The 19,447-nt window shown below is 45.4% G+C and overlaps 2 protein-coding genes across 2 annotated transcripts in view; both read right to left on the bottom strand.

Annotated features, from left to right (window-relative positions):
• Window positions 1-18,242, bottom strand: part of LOC309344249 (uncharacterized protein) — a 28,812-nt gene extending 10,570 nt beyond the window's left edge. The window contains exons 1-8 of the mRNA XM_081866497.1: window positions 17,993-18,242; window positions 15,575-15,650; window positions 14,582-14,646; window positions 13,037-13,118; window positions 12,783-12,883; window positions 12,369-12,464; window positions 12,167-12,277; window positions 11,197-11,286 (exon numbers count right to left, since the gene is read on the bottom strand). Coding sequence (XP_081722623.1) covers window positions 11,197-11,286; window positions 12,167-12,277; window positions 12,369-12,464; window positions 12,783-12,883; window positions 13,037-13,118; window positions 14,582-14,646; window positions 15,575-15,650; window positions 17,993-18,028 — 657 coding nt within the window. The 5' untranslated portion in view covers window positions 18,029-18,242. The remainder of the gene's footprint in view (window positions 1-11,196; window positions 11,287-12,166; window positions 12,278-12,368; window positions 12,465-12,782; window positions 12,884-13,036; window positions 13,119-14,581; window positions 14,647-15,574; window positions 15,651-17,992) is intronic.
• Window positions 622-8,319, bottom strand: GSTM2 (glutathione S-transferase mu 2). Its single transcript, XM_081866430.1, has 8 exons — window positions 8,182-8,319; window positions 6,347-6,422; window positions 3,768-3,832; window positions 3,049-3,130; window positions 2,816-2,916; window positions 2,438-2,533; window positions 2,236-2,346; window positions 622-818 (listed from the first exon to the last, which is right to left on the bottom strand). The coding sequence occupies exons 1-8, from the start codon at window positions 8,215-8,217 to the stop codon at window positions 726-728; spliced, it is 660 nt and encodes a 219-aa protein (XP_081722556.1). The 5' UTR covers window positions 8,218-8,319; the 3' UTR covers window positions 622-725.
• Window positions 18,243-19,447: the final 1,205 nt, after the last annotated feature.

The raw sequence follows: 19,447 nt of genomic DNA, 5'->3' as shown, positions 1-19,447 counted from the left end.
CACCAATCCCACAGCACCTCATTTATCTCTCATTTTGTCTTCCTGTTTTCCTGTTTTCTTTATCATCTCTATCCTAACATCTAGATATAAATCCTTCTTTCATATCCTTTCACTTCACAAGGTTATTCCAGACTCAGCCAGATTTCTGCCCTCGAACCTTGACTTTTGAGGTATTCATTTAGGCACTCCCATTCTTTTTTTTACTTCACTTTTTGGTTTTTGTCTTATGTCTGTCAATTTGGCTAATTCTAAGTATTCTGAGATACTTAGGCATGCTTTTATGGATCATGTAGAAAGGCCTTAATTGGGAGGAGAGGCAGGCTAGCACTTCCCAATCATACAAACAAAACCTGTGGCTTTATACCACCATGTGTCCTGCCAGTGTATCTGGCTGAGAAGCATTGGCACAAGGGCATCAGTTGCACTGGGCAATGTTGCAAGGGACAACAATTCCTTATCATCCTCCTCCTTCTCCTCCTCCTCCTCCCCCCTCTCCCACAGTCAGGTTGTTTTGTGCCCTGTGAGCTCTTGGAATAAGAAGCCAGGACAATTGTTTCAGTATCCTTTTTTTATCACAATAACAACATTAATTAAGAGTCACAATGACAACATTAACACAACATAACATACATGTTTAAAGGCACGAAGGGATAGTGAATCATTCAGAGGCCATCCCTGATGCCAACACTCATCTACAGAAGCTTTAAGGTCCACATTCTCCTCTACTATTTTTTATCGCCCCACTTGGCATTTTTCAAGAAAATGGGAGTCTTCAGGTAACGGCCAGATTTCATGTAGGCAGAAATCTTCTCCAAAGCCTGCAAGAGAGAGTCATTAAACAGCAACAGCATCACACATAGCAAGAGTCTAAACCCAACTCTGGAGGAAACCTGAAAACAGTTGTCTAGGACCCAAACTGCTTTCCACTCAGGACATGCTTGCACTCTTCTTGTGTGTTTTTGCCTGGCTATAATGTGTCCCTGAACTCTGAGAATGCCTCTCATTTCCTTAGATGGAGGATAGAGTTGAGTGTCAGAGCACATGTAGAAATGAGCCTATGGTAAGAAAATAAAATTTGCAGCAATTGCTCAGCTGCTTTTGCCTCACCACTGACAGTGGCCTCCAGAAGCTTTTGCAGAACAGAATGTGGGCCTTGGCTGAAAAAGGATTCCTACGCCTGGTATACAGCAACAGCAGATAGCTTGAAAAACATGACAGAGTTTCTGTGTGGATTCTGCCACACACACAGCCCAGCAAATACTTTCTCATTATCTGGAGAAGCAGATTTTTGTTGTTGTGCAATTTTGCCAGTCTCTCATAGCATGTATGGCATCTACACAGCTTGTGTGTGTAGATGTGTGAAGGGGGTGAGGTAGGGGAAGCACCTTTCTGCAGGAAAACGCTGCAGAAACACACCCACCCCTAGTGTTAGAATGCACAACTCCTATGTGATAGCATATACACAGTGTCTCTACCCCCCCCTTAAAAAGAGTATTTAATATCCATAAGGTAGGGGGTCACATGTGTAAATCTGTGGAGGCTGGCACCAAGTGGAACAGCTAAGAAAGGATGAAAGGAGACTAGCATTAGGTAGATCCAGAGCCAATGGCAAACAGAGCCATAGAAGTCATAGAATCATAAACTTGGAATGGATCCTGAGGGATCCCGGTCAACCAATTCTGGTTTTGTAACCATTATTCTCCCTGGTGAATTCCACAAAGGCAGCACTGAGACTAAGGCCACATTCACGCTGTACATCCAAAGTGCTATGATACCCCTTTAAAGAGTTATGGCATCGCCCAAAGAATTCTGGGAGTGGTAGTCCATTAAGTGTGCTGAGAGTTTCTGCTCACAGAGATACGGTTCAGAAATCCCAGAGTTACCTGGGAAGGGGAACTGATTGCTAAACCAATGTGGACAGTTGCTCTTAGAGCCAGGGAGTAACTTGCAGGAAGCACCCTTAACAAAAAACAGCTCCCAGGATTCTTTGGAAGAAGCCATGACTCTTTAAAGTGCTATCATGGCACTTTAAACACATAGAGTGAGTGTGGTCTGAGGAGGAGGCTGGCATTTAGTCCTACCCTGTGGACTGGTTGTGAATAAGGATGTATAAAGAAAGGGACAGATTAAGGGAAACTGCCAATATTCAGTTGGTTGGTGGATCACATTTCTTCTGCTATGGATAAAAGAACAATTCTTACTGAAGATCCATGCATACAACACAGTAAATCTCACCTCAAAGCGGTCAAGGAAATCCTTCAGATTTGGGAACTCATCAAAGTACTTTGGCTCAAACATCCAGAGCCGTTCCAATACATCATATGCAAGGAAATCTACATAGGTGATCTAGGAAATCAAAAGAGGAAGACATTTTAAATGGATCCATAAAACTAGAGAGACATCTTTGTTTCTATGGAATTAGGCATAGCCCTTGTACCTTCTTTCCTGTAAACCACTTCCTGTCCCCCAAAAACTGGGAGAGCAGCTTCAGTTCCCCGGGTAGCTGCTCCAGGTACTCAGGCTTCACTTTTTCCTGCAACCAGAAGTTCTTGAATTATTACATACACAGATTCATTTCCAGTTCAACTCTTGTGAAACCTTGAATGACTGACTCCCAAGTTATAGGACTCTCTTTCTCTCTAACTCTAAAGATCTTTTGTTCCTCTGCTAGCCCTCGAAGAGCAGAAAGAAAGTATTTGTTAAGACTTACATAAGTGCTATTTTTTGACCCACTCACTCCATATTGATCCCCAAATCATTCTGGTCATTGGCTGGATTGCCAACTTGGAAGGAGGATTCAAACCACCAGACTCACAAAATCTGGACTGTAGCAAAGTCTTGCAAAGGTCATTCTGACATCCATGAGCTGGTTTTCAAGCATATCCATCCTGATGATTTCTTCTTCACTCTCACCCCCTGTAGAAACACAACATACACAGAAGGTAAGAGCGTACCTCTAACCAACTATTTGACAAGAATATTATCAATCAGTTAACTGGTTAATTTTAAGCTGGCATCCAAAGAAACACTACTGCCAAAAAGACTCACATATCTTGTGCTTGCGTGCAATGTATCTTATGATGGCGTTGCTTTGTGTGATCTTCATCTCACCATCAATTAGGTAAGGGAGCTAAGGAAAGGATAGGAAAGGTTAATGGTGCCAGTGCAGAAGACCCAGATCATTTCATCGCTCCATCATCCTTGCTGGAAAACTTCCCATTTACATAGGATGAACAATGCCAGCAGAAAGGATGTCTAAACTGAAATAGCTTCAGGAGAAAACACACTGTTAGGTGTTAGTTTTTGCATCACAGCTCTAGTATAATTATTTAGGGCTACTCAAGGATTGATGTGGCAATTTTGCACCACCAGTTGAGAAACACTGCACTTGAGAGTTGTGCGTGAGAGTTTAATTGCAGAATTTACAGGGCCTGGCTTCTCCCCCCCAGGCACACTTGAAAGGCCCTGGCCTCTGGCTTCCTGGCAGCCTTTGCTCCAGCAAGAAGCCAGGAATACACTGCAGATCTCAACCTCCAGCCAATCCACTGCTTTAGATTCTGCTCACAAACTGTCGTCATTTTCCACTGAGCTGTGACCTGTACTTGAAGCAGCAGTGCAGCAGAGCCAGATGAGAAAGAGCCCAGGACTCTGGCCTGATTGCTCTCACTCATCTCAAAGAGGGAGCAGCAGGTGAATGACCCCACCATCCCCATCAATGCACTATGCACAATGATATGTTGCTGGGGTTTTCCACAGTTGCTACATACATTTGGGAAGTCCAAGCCCAGCGTCTCCTTCACATTAGTCCACTGACTTGTGTTAAAATCAGGAGCTGTAAATACAAGTATGAAAAGTAAGTCCATGGTAAGTCTGTTTTCACTTCTATACCAGTCAGGCTTATTTTCCCCTTCATTTCCAGCTTCTCTTATGTTTTTGGCTCCATTCCTAAGGGGGTTATCAGGCATGAATCCTAGCAATCTCAAACTGGGAGCCATAGTCCAACACAACCAGAGTGCCAGATTGGGGAAGGTCATTCTAGCTGCAGAAACATATTGGCCACTGTCCAAAGTACAACCCATACTTTTAAAGAGGCAATTGCATCTAGAAGTAGACACAACAAGAGATTGTCTGTTCCACTTCAACTCCCATCACTAAACATTTTACATGGCCTACATAAAACACACACACAAACCTTAAAATCATTGAGGTCCACCAAGACATTTGGCATGTATGAAAGCCAGAAGGCATACTCAGAAACACTAAGCCATTGTTAAGTGATCTTCAGTGTGCATTGTTACATGAGAACGTAACCACCTTTTTGGCCAGATGAAGGTCTGACCAGATTGAGCAGGAGGCTTACACTAAGTGGCCAGCAGAATTTGCAGGCTGCTGTCTAACCTTTGGTCCACCACTGAGGATCAGAGGCAGCAGCTGGGCTGGGATTGGATTTAATCCTACTCTTTTTTGAAAGTCACATAAAAACCACAAGTTACCGTACTTCTTTAAAAAAGCTCCATCTATTTCCAAATGTTCTTGGATATATTTTTTCTCTGCTTTCCACAATTCCCACAGCTAGATAATTCAAAGACACTAAGCAAAAAACCAAAGCAACTGACAATAATCCTAACTGCTGAAGGGATTCATTGTTGGTCAAGAGATAAGCACATGGTTTCTGTACTATGAGCAAGGTCAGTGATAAGTAGCAAAGGTTCAAAGAGGTTCTCTGTATCAAAGCGGCAGGAGGTGGAACAGGATATGAGGGCACTTTCAGCCCTTCCCCACAATCCTCTGTTTTGGAGCGGGGGAGCCACAATGGCATTAAAGAACTATTCCCCCTCTTGTTACTGCTTCAGGTGGAAAGTGTGTTTTAGAAGAAGCATCATAGCTGAGCAATCTGATGTAAGAACTCCAGATTTCACACAAGAAGCACATCAGAATGTCCAGCCATAACAAAAACTTGTTTTGGCGACTTCTTTTTAAAAAGCCAATTACCATCGCTCTTCCACATACATCTGTGGTGGTTAACATCTGCCCCACAAGCCAGATTAGGCCCAGCAAAGGTCCCAAATTGGCCCATGAAGCCATTTCTTCCAATCACACTTGCCCTACACTTGACATCCTATGTGACACTAGGTGTTGGGCAGGTAAGTATGTGGTAAGTAAAGGAACAATTGGGACTTTGAAGTGTGCTCCTAAGTGTGGTTCCTTAGCGAGGAAGGCTTTCTGTAAGCCCCAATCAGCTGATTGGCACTGACACCAAGCCCTGTTGGGATTGGCTACCCTGTGTGGGCAAAGGAAAAGTCTTTACCTGCCAGCATGGGGTCATCAGATGATTGTGGAAGTGGCCTTTGAGAGAATGTCTGAACCTGACCCACAGGCTGGATTCAGCTCCCCCACCCCTAAAACACATACAGTGGAACCTCTAGTTAAGTACCACTCTGGGCACGTAAGTTTCGGGTTACGAACCTGGCAAACCCAGAAGTGTATACTTCCAGATTTTGCTGCGTGCACAGAAGTGGCGCCTCTGCCTATGGACTTTTGGGGTTGCAGACGGACCCCCAGAATGAATTTAATTTGTATTCAGAGGGTCCACTGTATTTAGGTGTCAGGTTAGCCCTTCTCTCACACAAAGACACAAAACACTGGCAGTTTTACTAGTTGAGGTTTATCAGCAAGAACAGGCTTCCAGCAATCCTTCCCAAGGCCAGATATAAGCCAGACCTGCCCCCGCTTCCTGCTGGCCTTGCTTTGTTCTAATCGCTTGCTCCGCCTCCTACTTCTTGGAAATTCAGGTGCAGCCAATTCTCCTCTGGAACTGAATCCAATTGCCTCTTACCACCTGCGTCCTGCTCCTTCATCTCTGTGCTGCTGGGAAACCTTACAGGCAGCCTTCCAGAGAAGGCTTATCTCACTTTTGTTGTGTGATAGAATCAAGTTTCTCATTTCCTCTGCCTCTTCCTCCCCCTCTGCAGATCCCCCTTTGCCGGCCATGTCTCTGACATCAAGCAATCAACAGGGAAAAGGAACATTTTAAGTAACAGCTCACCCATGCCTTTAAGACAGGCAATTCCCATGTTTAGAATACTTATACCTTAGAAGCAACAGTGAACAGCTATGTCAATTAACAGCTACAAAGCTTAGACACATCTAATGTTTAATCAATGGGACTGCAAAACTGCCTTACCAAGACAGGAAACCAAATGTCATTTTGCTTCCAGCAGTGACCAGCCAAATGGCTCTGGGAAACTCACATGCAAGGCAGGAAGAAGGTAGCTATAGCTTCCTGCTTGTTTGTCCCTAGACTTTGATAATGCAGCTAGAAACGCCTCTGGAGTCAGCTCCTTACCATCTCCAAACGCATACTGCTTGTCCTCATATGGGGTCCCTGTGTATTCCAGAAGGAGTCGGATCGCACCAGCGAGCTGCAGGAAGAATAGTGGAAGAATAATCACCATTGGTAGAAAAGCCAGCAAACTACATCTGCTCCAGACTAGCAATGGCCCAAGGCAAAGGATATTGGCATCCTTCTGAAATTTCACAGATGAAAATAGCAGATGCTTACAACTGAAGGTTCCTGTCCAATAGCACCCTGGCATTACTGAACCCCCTGTTTCATGTCAGTGGCTGTGATCAGACATGACAGGAAACCACAGTTTTTGGTGACAGAAATGAGCCTACTGTCAAGGTTTGGGGGCTGGGTGTACTTTTTCAAGCATAGGAACAAGATCAAAAGCTTTCTTTTCTTGTTTTGATTAACTGAAGCTTGTCACCCAAGGTTTAAAAACTGTGGCCTTGTGCCTGTTATTTGTCTCCTGGCAAGGTCAGGACCAGATTTAGGTTTGATGAGGCCCTAAGCTCCTGAAGGTAATGGGGCCCTTTATATGTCCACCTGCCCTTTGTCAACAACAAATTGTTGCTGGTTTTTTGTGTTGAATATATGCTATATGGTAATTTATGGACCTAATAGGTATCTAAAGCCATTTGCACAGGTTGCCATGCAACCAGTCCATGCAGAATGTGTTGTTGTTGTTTAATCTTTTAGTCGTGTCCGACTTCTTTGTGACCCCATGGACCAGAGCACGCCAGGCACTCCTGTCATCCACTGCCTCCCACAGTTCAGTCAAACTCATGTTAGTAGCATTCAGAATGTAGGCATCCTATATACAGAAATGAACAAACCAGTGATATTTTAGGGAGCAGGCTAGCAGGCGGAGCCCATTACCTACATCATAGGAGCCTACACAACATCAAATACTGTTGCTGTATGTAGGCTTTATTTTATTTGTTTTTTATCTTATATTTTGGAAATGTACATCCAGATTTTGTCCCCTTTAAATTTTTGGGGGGGCCCCCAAGAGAGTGGGGCCCTAAGATATAGCTTGTTTAGCTTATATGTAAATCCGGCACTGAGTGAGGTGTAAGGCGAACAAAGGAAGGGGGCTCTGTGCTCTACAAATGGGTAGAGCCCCTCCGTCATCTCCCATATACAGTGGTACCACGGGTTAAGTACTTAATTCATTCCGGAGGTCTGTTCTTAACCTGAAACTGTTCTTAACCTGAAGCACCACTTTAGCTAATGTGGCCTCCTGCTGCCGCTGCACCGCCAGAGCCCGATTTCTGTTCTTATCCTGAAGCAAAGTTCTTAACCTGAAGCATTATTTCTAGGTTAGCGGAGTGTGTAACCTGAAGCGTATGTAACCTGAAGCGTATGTAACCTGAGGTACCACTGTAGTTAGAAGCAGACACCTGGAGCATCCCTGCGTACTCCGTCTGCCTTTCCCCAGCCGCTGACCCGAGGGATCCGCTGGGGATCTCCAGCAAAGCGCCTCGACGGCAGCGCGCTTCCTCAGCGCGACCATCAGGGACCCGGGCTCCTTCCAGGAAAGGTCCCCGAGGGACTTCTTCCTCCTCGCCTTAGAAACCACTCGTCCTCGAGGGCACACAATGGCCCAGGTTTCTCCAGCCAGGGCTTAAACATCGGCTGGCTCTGGGCCCGCGGCCCCTGGACGGCGCCGATTTGCGAAAGGGGCACCCGCAGGCGCGACTCTCCCGGTGGGAACAGCGAGCGCCTCGGAAGGCTCTGCAAAGCGAGGCAGGAACCCCAGACTCAGCAGGCAGACGGGACGGGGCGGGGCGGGGCGCCTTTTCGGCTCTCCCTCCCTTTCCGCGCAAGGAACTCACCCCTCGGATGTCCCAGTAGCCCAAAATCATCGTCATGCTGTCCGCTGTCCTCTCCTCTCCCGTCGAGCTCCCTTTCTCGCAGCCACACTGCCAGCAGTCACCTCGGAGGAGGGAGGGAGGGAGCAGCAGCGGCGTCGAGCTCAGCCTTTTAAAGGGCCGGAGCCCTTTATTTAGTGTTATTTTTAATGAGGTGGCAGACATGGAAGCAATGTTTGGGGGATGGCTTTTATTACAGTTTATAAAACCTGCAAATACGCATAATCCTAAAAGTGGCTTTATTACTGCACATAAGCCTGCAAACTCATATTAAACCTGCTCCAGAGAACAGCTCTTCCCATTGCAGGTTCCCCACCCCCCAGTCAATAGAACAAATTTTGAAGAGTGCTGCAAAATTTGCTCTCAACTCAGACTGGGAAGAGTGTTTTGATTTGTAAACCCATGATATTGTACTGTGATATTTTTATGTCATTCACCACCATGTCATATACCGTTGCTCGGTCCCAGCGCCTGCCCACCTAGCAGTTCGAAAGCACCCCTGGGTGCAAGTAGATAAATAGGGACCGCTTACTGGCGGGAAGGTAAACGGCGTTTCCGTGTGCTGCGCTGGCTCGCCAGATGCAGCTTTGTCACGCTGGCCACGTGACCCGGAAGTGTCTCCGGACAGCGCTGGCCCCCGGCCTCTTGAGTGAGATGGGCGCACCAACCCCAGAGTCTGTCAAGACTGGCCCGTACAGGCCTTTAGCTTTACTATATATATATATATATATATATATATATATATATATATATATATTATATATATATATATATATATATATATATATATATATATATATATATTTGCTTTCGTAGATTTTCACGGGTACAGGAATGCAGGTTTTGGTGTCCTCGGGTGTCTTCCCGTGTAAAAGTTGGGGTGTCTAGGCGACGTTTCGACGAGGTCTCACTCGTCATCTTCAGGCTGGTGCTTTCGGCTTCTTGTTACTGGAACAGAGCAGGATCTCAGTGTTTGAGTTCCTATAAATACTGTAGAGGGGGTGTGGTGTATAGCCTCCAACTCTCTGCCCAGAACATTGGAGGCTATACACCACACCCCCTCTACAGTATTTATAGGAACTCAAACACTGAGATCCTGCTCTGTTCCAGTAACAAGAAGCCGAAAGCACCAGCCTGAAGATGACGAGTGAGACCTCGTCGAAACGTCGCCTAGACACCCCAACTTTTACACGGGAAGACACCCGAGGACACCAAAACCATATATATATATATATATATATTATATTATATATATATATATATATAATGAAAGTGTGGCCTGTAATTATTTTTTTAATAAAGTTCCAATATGACATTATGTTGGGAGGCAGGGTGAAATTTATTTATTTATTTATTTATTTATTTATTTATTTAAAAAAGGTCAAATGAGATGCTTGGGTGAGACTTTGGGAAGTTTCTTAACTGCTCAAACCTGTACATGTCTCATCAGAAGTAAACCCCACAGAGTTAAAGGGGACTTTCTCAATAGTAAGTGGGCTCAAGACTACAGTCCAAGTTGGTACAGGCAGCTCCCAGAAGGGTTCTGCTGGAGAGCAGCCAGATGCTACAGGCTGAAGCCAGTTATCAGAAGAGAGGGCTTCGGACAGAGTTCAGTCTTACTAGGTAAAGGTAAAGGGACCCCTGACCATTAGGTCCAGTCGTGGCCGACTCTAGGGTTGCGGCACTCATCTCGCCGAGGGAGCCGGCGTACAGCTTCTGGGTCATGTGGCCAGCATGACTAAGCCACTTCTGGCGAACCAGAGCAGCACACAGAAATGCCATTTACCTTCCTGCTGGAGCGGTACCTATTTATCTACTTGCACTTTGACATACTTTCGAACTGCTAGGTTGGGAGGAGCAGGTACCGAGCAATGAGAGCTCACCCCGTCGCGGGGATTCGAACCGCCGACCTTCTGATCGGCAAGTCCTAGGCTCTGTGGTTTAACCCACAGAATTATTAAAAAGTGGCACAGGGAATTAACCCCTGTGGGGCTTTTTCTCAATACAGTCATACCTCGGGTTGAATGTGCTTCAGGTTGAGTGCTTTCGGGTTGCGCTCCATGGCAACCCAGAAGTAACAGAGCGTGTTACTTCCGGATTTCGCCACTCGCGCATGCACAGACGCTCAAAATGACGTCATGCGCATGCGCGGAAGCGGCAAAATGCAGCACGCACAGACGCACCATCATGTCTTACGTTCTATTCAGGATGCGAACGGGGCTCCGGAATGGATCCCGTTTGCATCCCGAGGTACCACTGTACTGTATTAAAGGCTGTTGCCTATTCCAACAATGCTGTTTTGCCCCATGTCTTCTACTGCATATCTTTATTGAAAATTTGACTGGTGAAATATTAAGGAAATTACTAATTTAAAAAAACCAACATACTACTGATTGCTCACTTAGAAAAGCCTTAAGTGGAAGGATTGGCATACTAGCACTTACAAATTGGGCAAACAGAACCTGCTGCATTAGACCACAATGCTTCCTGCCAGTGTATTTGGTTGGCAGGTGTTTATTGGCACAGTGCACTGGGCAATGTTGTAGAGGACAACCACCTTCTTCTTCTTCCTCCTCCTCTTCTTCTTCTCACCCTCCCCCTCCCCTCCTCCTCCTCTCCCCCCCCCACCCCCATTCAGGTTGTTTTGTGCCCTGTGAGCTCTTGGAATAAGCTCTTTTGATAAACTAGTAGCTACCAGCTTGGTTTGCTGGCAGCATTTTAAACCCAACTTTGAAGCATGGGAATTGAAAAGTGCATAACACAAATGGAGAAATTTTTTTGTGGCTGCAGGGCAGAAAAATCAAGAAGCCAGCACAATCTTTTCAGTATCCAATAGGTTTTATTAATGACAGTCTGCATTAAGGGTCACAGCATAACATACATGTTTAAAAGCATGAAGGGATGGTGATTCACTCAGGGGCCATCACTGATGCTAACATCCATCTGCAGAGGCTTTAAGGTTCACAGTCTCCTCTACACTTTTTCATAGCTCCACTTGGCAAGTCTCCAAAAGATGGGAGCCTTCATGAAACGGTCAGATTTCATGTAGGCAGAAATTTTCTCCAAAGCCTGAAAGGGAATAGTTACAGATAGGTAGCCGTGTTGGTCTGCCATAGTCAAAACAAAATAAAAAAATTCCTTCCAGTAGCACCTTAAAGACCAACTAAGTTAGTTCTAGGTATGAACTTTCGTGTGCATGCACACTTCTTCAGATACACTGAAACAGAAGTCACCAGACCCTTCTATATAGACCCTTCTCACTATATAGAAGGGTCTGGTGACTTCTGTTTCAGTGTATCTGAAGAAGTGTGCATGCACACGAAAGCTCATACCTAGAACTAACTTAGTTGGTCTTTAAGGTGCTACTGGAAGGAATTTTTTTATTTTGTTTTGCAAGGGAATAGTCATTAAACAGCAACACATAGCAAGAGTCTAAACCTGACTCTCGAGAAAAACTGAAAATAGCTGTTTAGGATCCACAATGCTTCAGAAATGTTTTTGCCTGGCTGAAATGTGTGCTTGAACTCTGATAATGCCTCTTGCTTGCCTGTAGGGGTGTACCTAGGGGTTGACAAGGCTGCCCCCACCCCCTGGCAACTAACACAGCCAACTACTTCTGGTTTTGTCCCCATGCTACTCCCTGCTTGAATTCCACAAAGGCAGCACTGAGACTAAGGCCACATGCACAATGTACATTTAAAGTGCTATGATACCCCTTTAAAGAGTCATGGAATTCCCCCCAAAGAATTCTGGGAGCTGTAGTCCCTTAAGTGTGCTGAGAGTTTCCAATCACAGAGCTGTATTACAGAGTTCACAGAGTTGCCTGGGAAGAAGGAATGATTGCTGCACCACTCGGGGTTGTTGCAATTGGAGGAATTGCATTTCCTTTGCTATCAATATAAGAACAATTCCTACTGGAGATCAATGCATACATCCCAGTAAATCTCACCTCAAAGCGACTAAGGAAATCCTTCAGATTTGGGAACTGATCAAAGTACTTTGGCTCAAACATCCAGTGCTGATCCAATATGTCATATGCAAGAAAGTCTACATAGGTGATCTAGAAAATTACAAGTGGAATACATTGTAAATTGAGTCCTAGAACTAGAGAGACATCTTTGTTTCTATAGAAATATACATAGCACATGTACCTTCTTTCCTGCAAACCACTTCTTGTCCCCCAAAAACTGGGAGAGCAGCTTCAGTTTTCCAGGGATCTGCTCCAGATACTCGGGCTTCAGTTTCTCCTGCAACCAGAAGTTCTTGAATTATTAGGTACACAGATTGATTTCCATCTCAACTCTTGTGAAACCTTGAACTGCCGACTCCCCAGTTATAGACTTCCTTTCTCTCTCATGCCTGCTTATTGGTTGTAACTTTACAGACTTTTGTTCCCCTCCCAGTCCCACAGGAGCAGAAAGAATTACTTGTTCAGCCTTACGTAAGTGCTCTCTTTTGACCCACTCACACACCATACTGATCCCCAAATGATTCTCAACTTCTGCTAGATTCCTGATCAGTTCCAATTTGGGAAAGGGGGGGGGGATGCAAACCACAAAACTCACAAAATCTGGACTGTAGCAAACTTTGGCAAAGGCCATTCTCAGATCCATAATGTGGTTTTCAAGCATATCTATTCTGACCATTTCTTCTTCACTGTCACCACCTGTAGAAACACAACATACACAGAAGGTAAGAGCGTACCCACTAACCAATTATTTGGCAAGAATATTACCAGTCAGTTAATTAATTAATTAATTAATTAATTAATTAATTTTAAGCTGGCATCCAAAGAAACACTAGTGCCAAAAAGACTCACACATCTTGTGCTTGCGTGCAATGTATCTCATGATGGCGTTGCTTTGTGTGATCTTCGTCTCACCATCGATTAGATAAGGGAGCTAAGGAAAGGATAGGAAAGGTTAATGGTGCCAGTGCAGATTAAGCTACCTATAAAGCTTCATTACCTTCTCATCCTTGATGGAAAACTTCCCATTTACTTAGGAGAAACAGCACCAACCGAAAGGCTTTCTAACTCACCACTGCTGGGTGATAGTTTTCGTATCCTAGGTGTAGTATAATTACTTAGGGCTGTCCAAGGATGGATGTGGTAATTTTGCACAGGATATCCCAGTGGTAAAAAAACCAAAATTAAAACCAAAAAACCAAAATTAAAATCATAAGGGATGTCTTTTTCTTTTCTGGTCTAGCCTTTTCTTTTAACACTGCGCCTTCTTTCTTTTGACACTCAGCAGCTTCCAGTCTTCCTCAAGTTCCCCAAGTCCCACAGAATCTTTGAGGAAAGTCTTGCACATTAAATGTATGGCGTTTAAGGTGTGTGCTTCTTGTTTCATTGAATGGAGACTAGAAACAGGGCTGGAATAAGGTCTTTAGAGGCCCTAAGCGCTTAAAAGATTTTGATGCCTCCATGTATATCTAATTCAAAATATAACAATAATAAACCATAAAATAAAATTATATATTTCAAAATAAAACAAAACCAACAGTAAGATGGAAAATAATGTTTATTTTTTACACTTCCACTTTATTTATATCTGAAAATTTTTCTCCTACTTTTTCTAATTGCAAAGTCTTTAATCAGATCCTCATAACTAATCTTGCAGAACACATCTGCTTCTATACTTGGTAGAACTAAGGCATCCAGCCTGTCTTCTTGCACAGTTGTTCTGCTGGGATTTTTTATAATCTTCAACTGAGAAAATGAACACTCAACTGAGCAATTTCTGACCACTAATGTTGAAAATCTGGCAATGGAAAATTTCTGTGGTGCCCTACTTGATGCCCTAAGCACATGCTTATTTTGCTTAATGGTTAATCCTGCCCTGGACACAGAGATGGTTGAGAGAATATGTGCAGAAACTAGCCTAAGGCATAACGTTAAAATCTGCATTGCTCCACCCACTTTTGCCTGTGGCCCTGCCCAGCACTGGCATGTGGCCCTTGGAAAGTTGCTCAGAACAGAACATAGCCCTCATAAACTAGAGAACTGTGCGTGAGAATTTGGTTGCAGAATTTACAGGGCCTGGCTTCTCCCCCAGGCACACTTGAAAGGCCCTCTGGCCTCTGGCTTCCTTTGCTCCAGCAAGAAGCCAGGAATGCACTGCAGATCTCAACCTCCAGCCAATCCACTGCTTTAGATTCTGCTCACAAACCGTCGTCATTTTCCACTGAGCTGTGACCTGTACTTGAAGCAGCAGTGCAGCAGAGCCAGATGAGAAAGAGCCCAGGACTCTGGCCTGATTGCTCTCACTCATCTCAAAGAGGGAGCAGCAGGAGAATGACCCCACCATCCCCATCAATGTACAACAACATGTTGCTGGTTGTTTCCACAGTTGCTACATACATTTGGGAAGTCCAAGCCCAGCGTCTCCTTCGCATTCAGCCACTGACTTGCATCAAACTCAGGAGCTGTAAATACAGGTATGAAAAGTAAGTTTTCTCCTTCATAGCCAGATTCTCTTGTGTTTTTGGCTCCATTCCTAAGGGGGTTAATGGCATGAATCCTAGTAATCTCATGCTGGGAGCCATAGTCCAAAACAGCCAGTGCCAGGTTGGGGAAGGTCATTTAGCTGTAGAAACACAGGGCTGAATTGGCCACTGTCCAATATACAACCCATACTGCATACAACAGCAAGAGATCATCTGTTGCATTCCAAGTCGCATCACTAAAACATTTCATGTGGTCTGCATTAAACACACATACAACCCTTGAATCCTTGAGGTTCACCAGGACGTTTGGCATGTATAAAAGCCAGAAGGCATACTCAGAAACCCTTAAGTCAGGCTTCCTCATCCTCAGCTCTCCATATGTTTTCTGGCCTACAACTCCCATGATCCCTAGCTAGCAGGGATGATGGGAATTGTAGTCTCAAAACATCTGGAGGGCCAAGGCTGGAAGCCTGCCTTAAGTGATCTTGAGAGTGCAAGGTTACTTGAGTACATAAAGGTCTTTCTGGCTCAGATCAAGGTCCTCCTAGCCCAGCTATCTTTGCAGGAATCCCACTACACTAAGTGGCCTCCAGAACTCGCAAGCTGCTGTCTACCTTCTGAAGATCAGAGTCATCAGCTGCACCAGGATTTAATCTTACTCTTTTGTGAAAGTCAAATAAAAGGTGCAAGTTACTAAATATAGATATAGCCATCTATTTGCAAGCGTTCTTGGATGTTGTTTTCTCTGCTCTCCACCATTCCCACAGCTTAGATAATTCAAAGACACTAAGCAAATAATAAAATAAAATAAAATAAAATAAAATAAAATAAAATAAAATAAGGCAACTGACAATAATCCTAACTGCTGATGGGATTCACTATTGGCTGCAAAGGGACAGCTCCTTACCATCTCCAGGTGCATATTGTTTGTCCTCAAATGCGGTCCCTGTGTATTCCAGAAGGAGTCGGATTGCATGGGCAAGCTGCAGAAAGGAAGAGACAAATATTTAGTGGCAGAATAATCACCAGTGGTGGAAAAAGCAGACAATTACATCTGCTCCAGACTAGCAATGGCCCAAGGCAAAGGATACTGACAAGTCCGCTGATATTTCACGGATGAAGATAGCACATGCTAACAAGATTACTATTCAATAGCCTCCTCGCATTACTGAAAACCCTGTTGCATGTCAGTGGCTCTGATCAGACATTACATAAAACCATGGTTTATTGTGACAGGAAGGAGCCTACCCTCTTGGCTTGGGTGCTCCCCACTCCTTTTCACGCATAGGCGCAAGCTCAAAAGCTTTCATTTCTCATTTTTTTCTTAATTTTAAATATTTCTTAGCCACCTTTCATCAAGAAGATTCCAGCATAGTGTATAAAAGTGTGAATAAATCTGTTCCTGCAACATATGAATAGAATACAAAACAAACAAACAAAACAAGAGAGAAAGGTAGAAGCAGAGAACGAAGCCAGCTCCAACAAAAATATTGCCCCAAATGCCTGGGCAGTACAGCGACTGCTCCAGAAAAAGAGAAAAATGCAGCATATTTTAATGACAGGAGAAATGGGGGTCAAGTGGCGGGGGGGGGGGAGCTCCTTATGGGAGGCACTTGCCTTGCCCCCACTGCCACCCTAGCGCCACCTGCGCTGGGCAAAAAGGGAGAGCTGAATGTGGCACTGAAAAATATTGCCATGTCATTGCCATGCAGAAAGCATTCCACATTCAAGGCACCGTTACAGAAAAGGAACTCTGTTCCAGAAGGTCCTTGGGGTAGCTGGGGTAGCTCAGTCGGGAGAGCATGAGCCTCTTAATATCAAGGTTGGGGTTTGAGCCCCACGCTCGGCAAAAGATTCCTGTTTTGCAGGGGGTTGGACTAGATGACCCCTCGTGGTCCCCTCCAACTCTACAATTCTATCTTTCTAGGATGTTAAGTGCTTTTCCAGGAGCTCTCCGGGCAGGGACAAGCTGGTACCTGGAACAAAGATCTGGGGCCAGGGAGCAGGATGGGGCTGGGATGCGCTTTTTTGCACCTGCACAGAGCGCAGGAAGAAAGGGAAAGGGGGAAAAAAGACGTGGCCAGCCCGCCTCCTTAGGACTCCAGAGACGCGGGTCTGCCGGAGGGAGGCGGCTGAATTCTGAATTTTTGGCAAGATGGAAGTGGCTCCTTCTCCTCCTGCACCACCATCACTGCTTTTCACTCTCGCTGATGACACCGTCACCCAACTGTTATCCAACCCTTTTTGGCACCGGATTGAAGAGGTAAGAGGGGAGGGAAGCGGCTCGGCGCCGGGATTGGCTGCTCAGCTTGCCCGTCGGGGCGTATCTCCGAGCTTCCCCGTGAAAATCAAGGGGGAAATCGCGGCCACAGGAAACGCGCTGACGATGCAATCCCGTCGCCGGAATTTCAGGGAACTCGAGGTCTGGCGCTGAGTCACGCCGTCTCCGCGTGGGGCCTGATGCTGTCCACACGGGCTGGCAGCGACTCTCCGGGCTTTCAGACCGGGTCTCCCCCACAGGTGTCCGGAGACGGCGGCGATTGATCTTCAGCGTGCTAAATAGATGCTGGAGCGCCGGACGTTTGATTGATTGATTGTATTTCTATGATGCTTTTCATTTAAATGAATCCCAAAGCAGCTTACATACAATAAATAACAATAACTCAGTGCCGGATTTACCTATAAGCTAAACAAGCTATAGCTTAGGGCCCCACTCTCTTGCCCCCCCCCCCAAAAAAACTGGATGTCCATTTCCAAAATATAAGATAAAAAACAAATAAAATAAAACCTATATACAGCAACAGTGTTTTGTGTTGTGTAAGCTCCTATTTGTTATGTGCAAATGGCTTTAGATACCTAGTAGGTCCATAAATTACCAAATAGCTTATATTCAAAAAACAGCGACAATTTGTTGTTGGCAAAGGACAGGTGGACATATAAAGGGCCCCATTACCTTCAGTAGCTTAGGGGCTCATCAAACCTAAATCCGGCCCTGATAGTAGAATATCCTTGTCTTTCCCCGAGTTGGGTGGCTTACTAAGCGGGGAGAGGGTTGCAGCCTGAGCCTCTCGCCGGACTCCGGCAGCCCGTTTCCCTGTCTGTGATTTGTTAACTTCCAGGCAGAAGTCAACGGGCGAAGTTTTCTACCGCCGCTGCAGATGCGTCTTCGGAAAGCTGCACCTGTTGCACGTCTGCCTGCGAGGCACTCATAGAATAGACGCCCGCCCACCAGAAGCAGAGCGTGAGTGTTGGTACCAAGACCGGAGATCTGCTGGCCAAAAGACATCCCCAGCCTGCCCCCCGCCAACCAAGGACCCCGACGTACCCCACGGATATCCCAGTAGCCCAGCGTCACCCCCATCTTCGTCCGGCGTCGCTGGCTGCTGTTGCTCGGCTCAGGCAGAAGCAGGAACCCCGCTTTCGTGGAAAGGCTGAGCGCCGCTTTCAAACTTGCCCGGCGAGTTTCCGGGGGGAATGTGGATGGGCGACTCCCATTGCGAGCTCCGTATTACCGAGGCGGGCTCCGCCCCCAATCGCGCTCGTTTCCAGAGGCTTGCCTCGCCTCCCGGCCTTGAAACCTTTCCTCCAACCTCGCCAGGCAGTTCTGTTGTCCTCGTAGGGGCGTGGGACTGCCAGCTCCTCCTCCTCCTCCTGCAGCCCCAAACCCACTGAAAGCAAACGTTCCTCTTTGGATGATTCTCTAGCAGCTTTGCAGATGCTGAGGATAATTTGCACAGCACAGATCTCTTTGAAAGGAGACTTTTAGAAAGATCAGAGACAGGGGTTGTGAAGATCTCCGAAAGAAACAGAGCAAACTAGGTGACTTGAGAGTGATGCACAGCAGAGGACAAAATATAACCCTATGTGTTTTGGGAGTGTTAAACTGTATGACTGACCTTTCTAATCTCTGGGTCCAGCAAGTGATGAAATCTAATCTTCTAATACCTGTAATAGGCAGGCTAGCCTCCTGGACAGGTGTCAGAAGAGCAAAGGAAGGGGCTCTGTGGGAGGCGGAAAATGGGTGGAGCCCCTCCCTCAACTCGTTTTTTTAAAAAAAGTTTTTATTTATACTTTTCAAGTTTATACATTTCATTAGTTTCACAATCAATTTAAAATTTCAAAATGTTACTCTCCTCCTTCTTGTTTTAATAAATTTCTGCAAGTTGTCCACCCTTCTTCGATATTCTTTTTCTTTACTGCTATAGCTTCCAGCAGTGAGAGCCATAATGGTGTTTTTACCTCTAATAAATTCGTGTATTTATCCCAGGCATAGGCAAACTCAGCCCTCCAGATGTTTTGGGACTACAACTCCCATCATCCCTGACCACTGGTCCTGTTAGTTAGGGATGGTGGGAGTTGTAGTCCCAAAACATCTGGAGGGTTGAGTTTGCCTATGCCTGATTTATCCCATACTCCATCCCCTCCCTCAACTCTTGGATAGCTAGAAAGACAGAGGCAGAGTTGAGAGGGCAGTGATGTGGCCCAGATGTCAAAGCAACAAGCTGGGAGAAGGCAGAGTAATACTTGATTTCTGTCTGTGAATCCATGGCTGTGGCTATGGGAGAAGTGAGACCCTCTTGGGGTGTTAATGCTGTGAATTCCTCCATCGTAGGCTCAGATTGTACAAGGTGAGTCCTTTAAAAGAGGCCCCATAGATACTGAGTACACATGTTCCATGGGGCCTCTTTAAAAAGACTCACCCTGTATATATGTGTAAGGTAAAGGTAAAGGACCCCTGGGTGGTTAAGCCCAGTCAAAGACGACTATAAAGTGCAGTGCT

Source organism: Podarcis erhardii, assembly GCF_964252035.2.
Source record: "Podarcis erhardii genome assembly, chromosome: 6".
Classification (NCBI taxonomy): Eukaryota; Metazoa; Chordata; class Lepidosauria; order Squamata; family Lacertidae; genus Podarcis; species Podarcis erhardii.
Note: the sequence above shows the minus strand (reverse complement) of the source record. Positions and strands in the feature narration are given on the sequence as shown.

Excerpts from the sequence above, each read along its gene's own strand:
- GSTM2 (XM_081866430.1), bottom strand. The coding sequence starts at position 8,217 with ATGACGATGATTTTGGGCTACTGGGACATCCGAGGG. Across the intron at positions 3,131-3,767 it reads TGGGCTTGGACTTCCCAAAT|CTCCCTTACCTAATTGATGG; the intron begins GTATGTAGCAAC and ends TCCTTTCCTTAG. Across the intron at positions 2,347-2,437 it reads AGTGGTTTACAGGAAAGAAG|ATCACCTATGTAGATTTCCT; the intron begins GTACAAGGGCTA and ends TTGATTTCCTAG.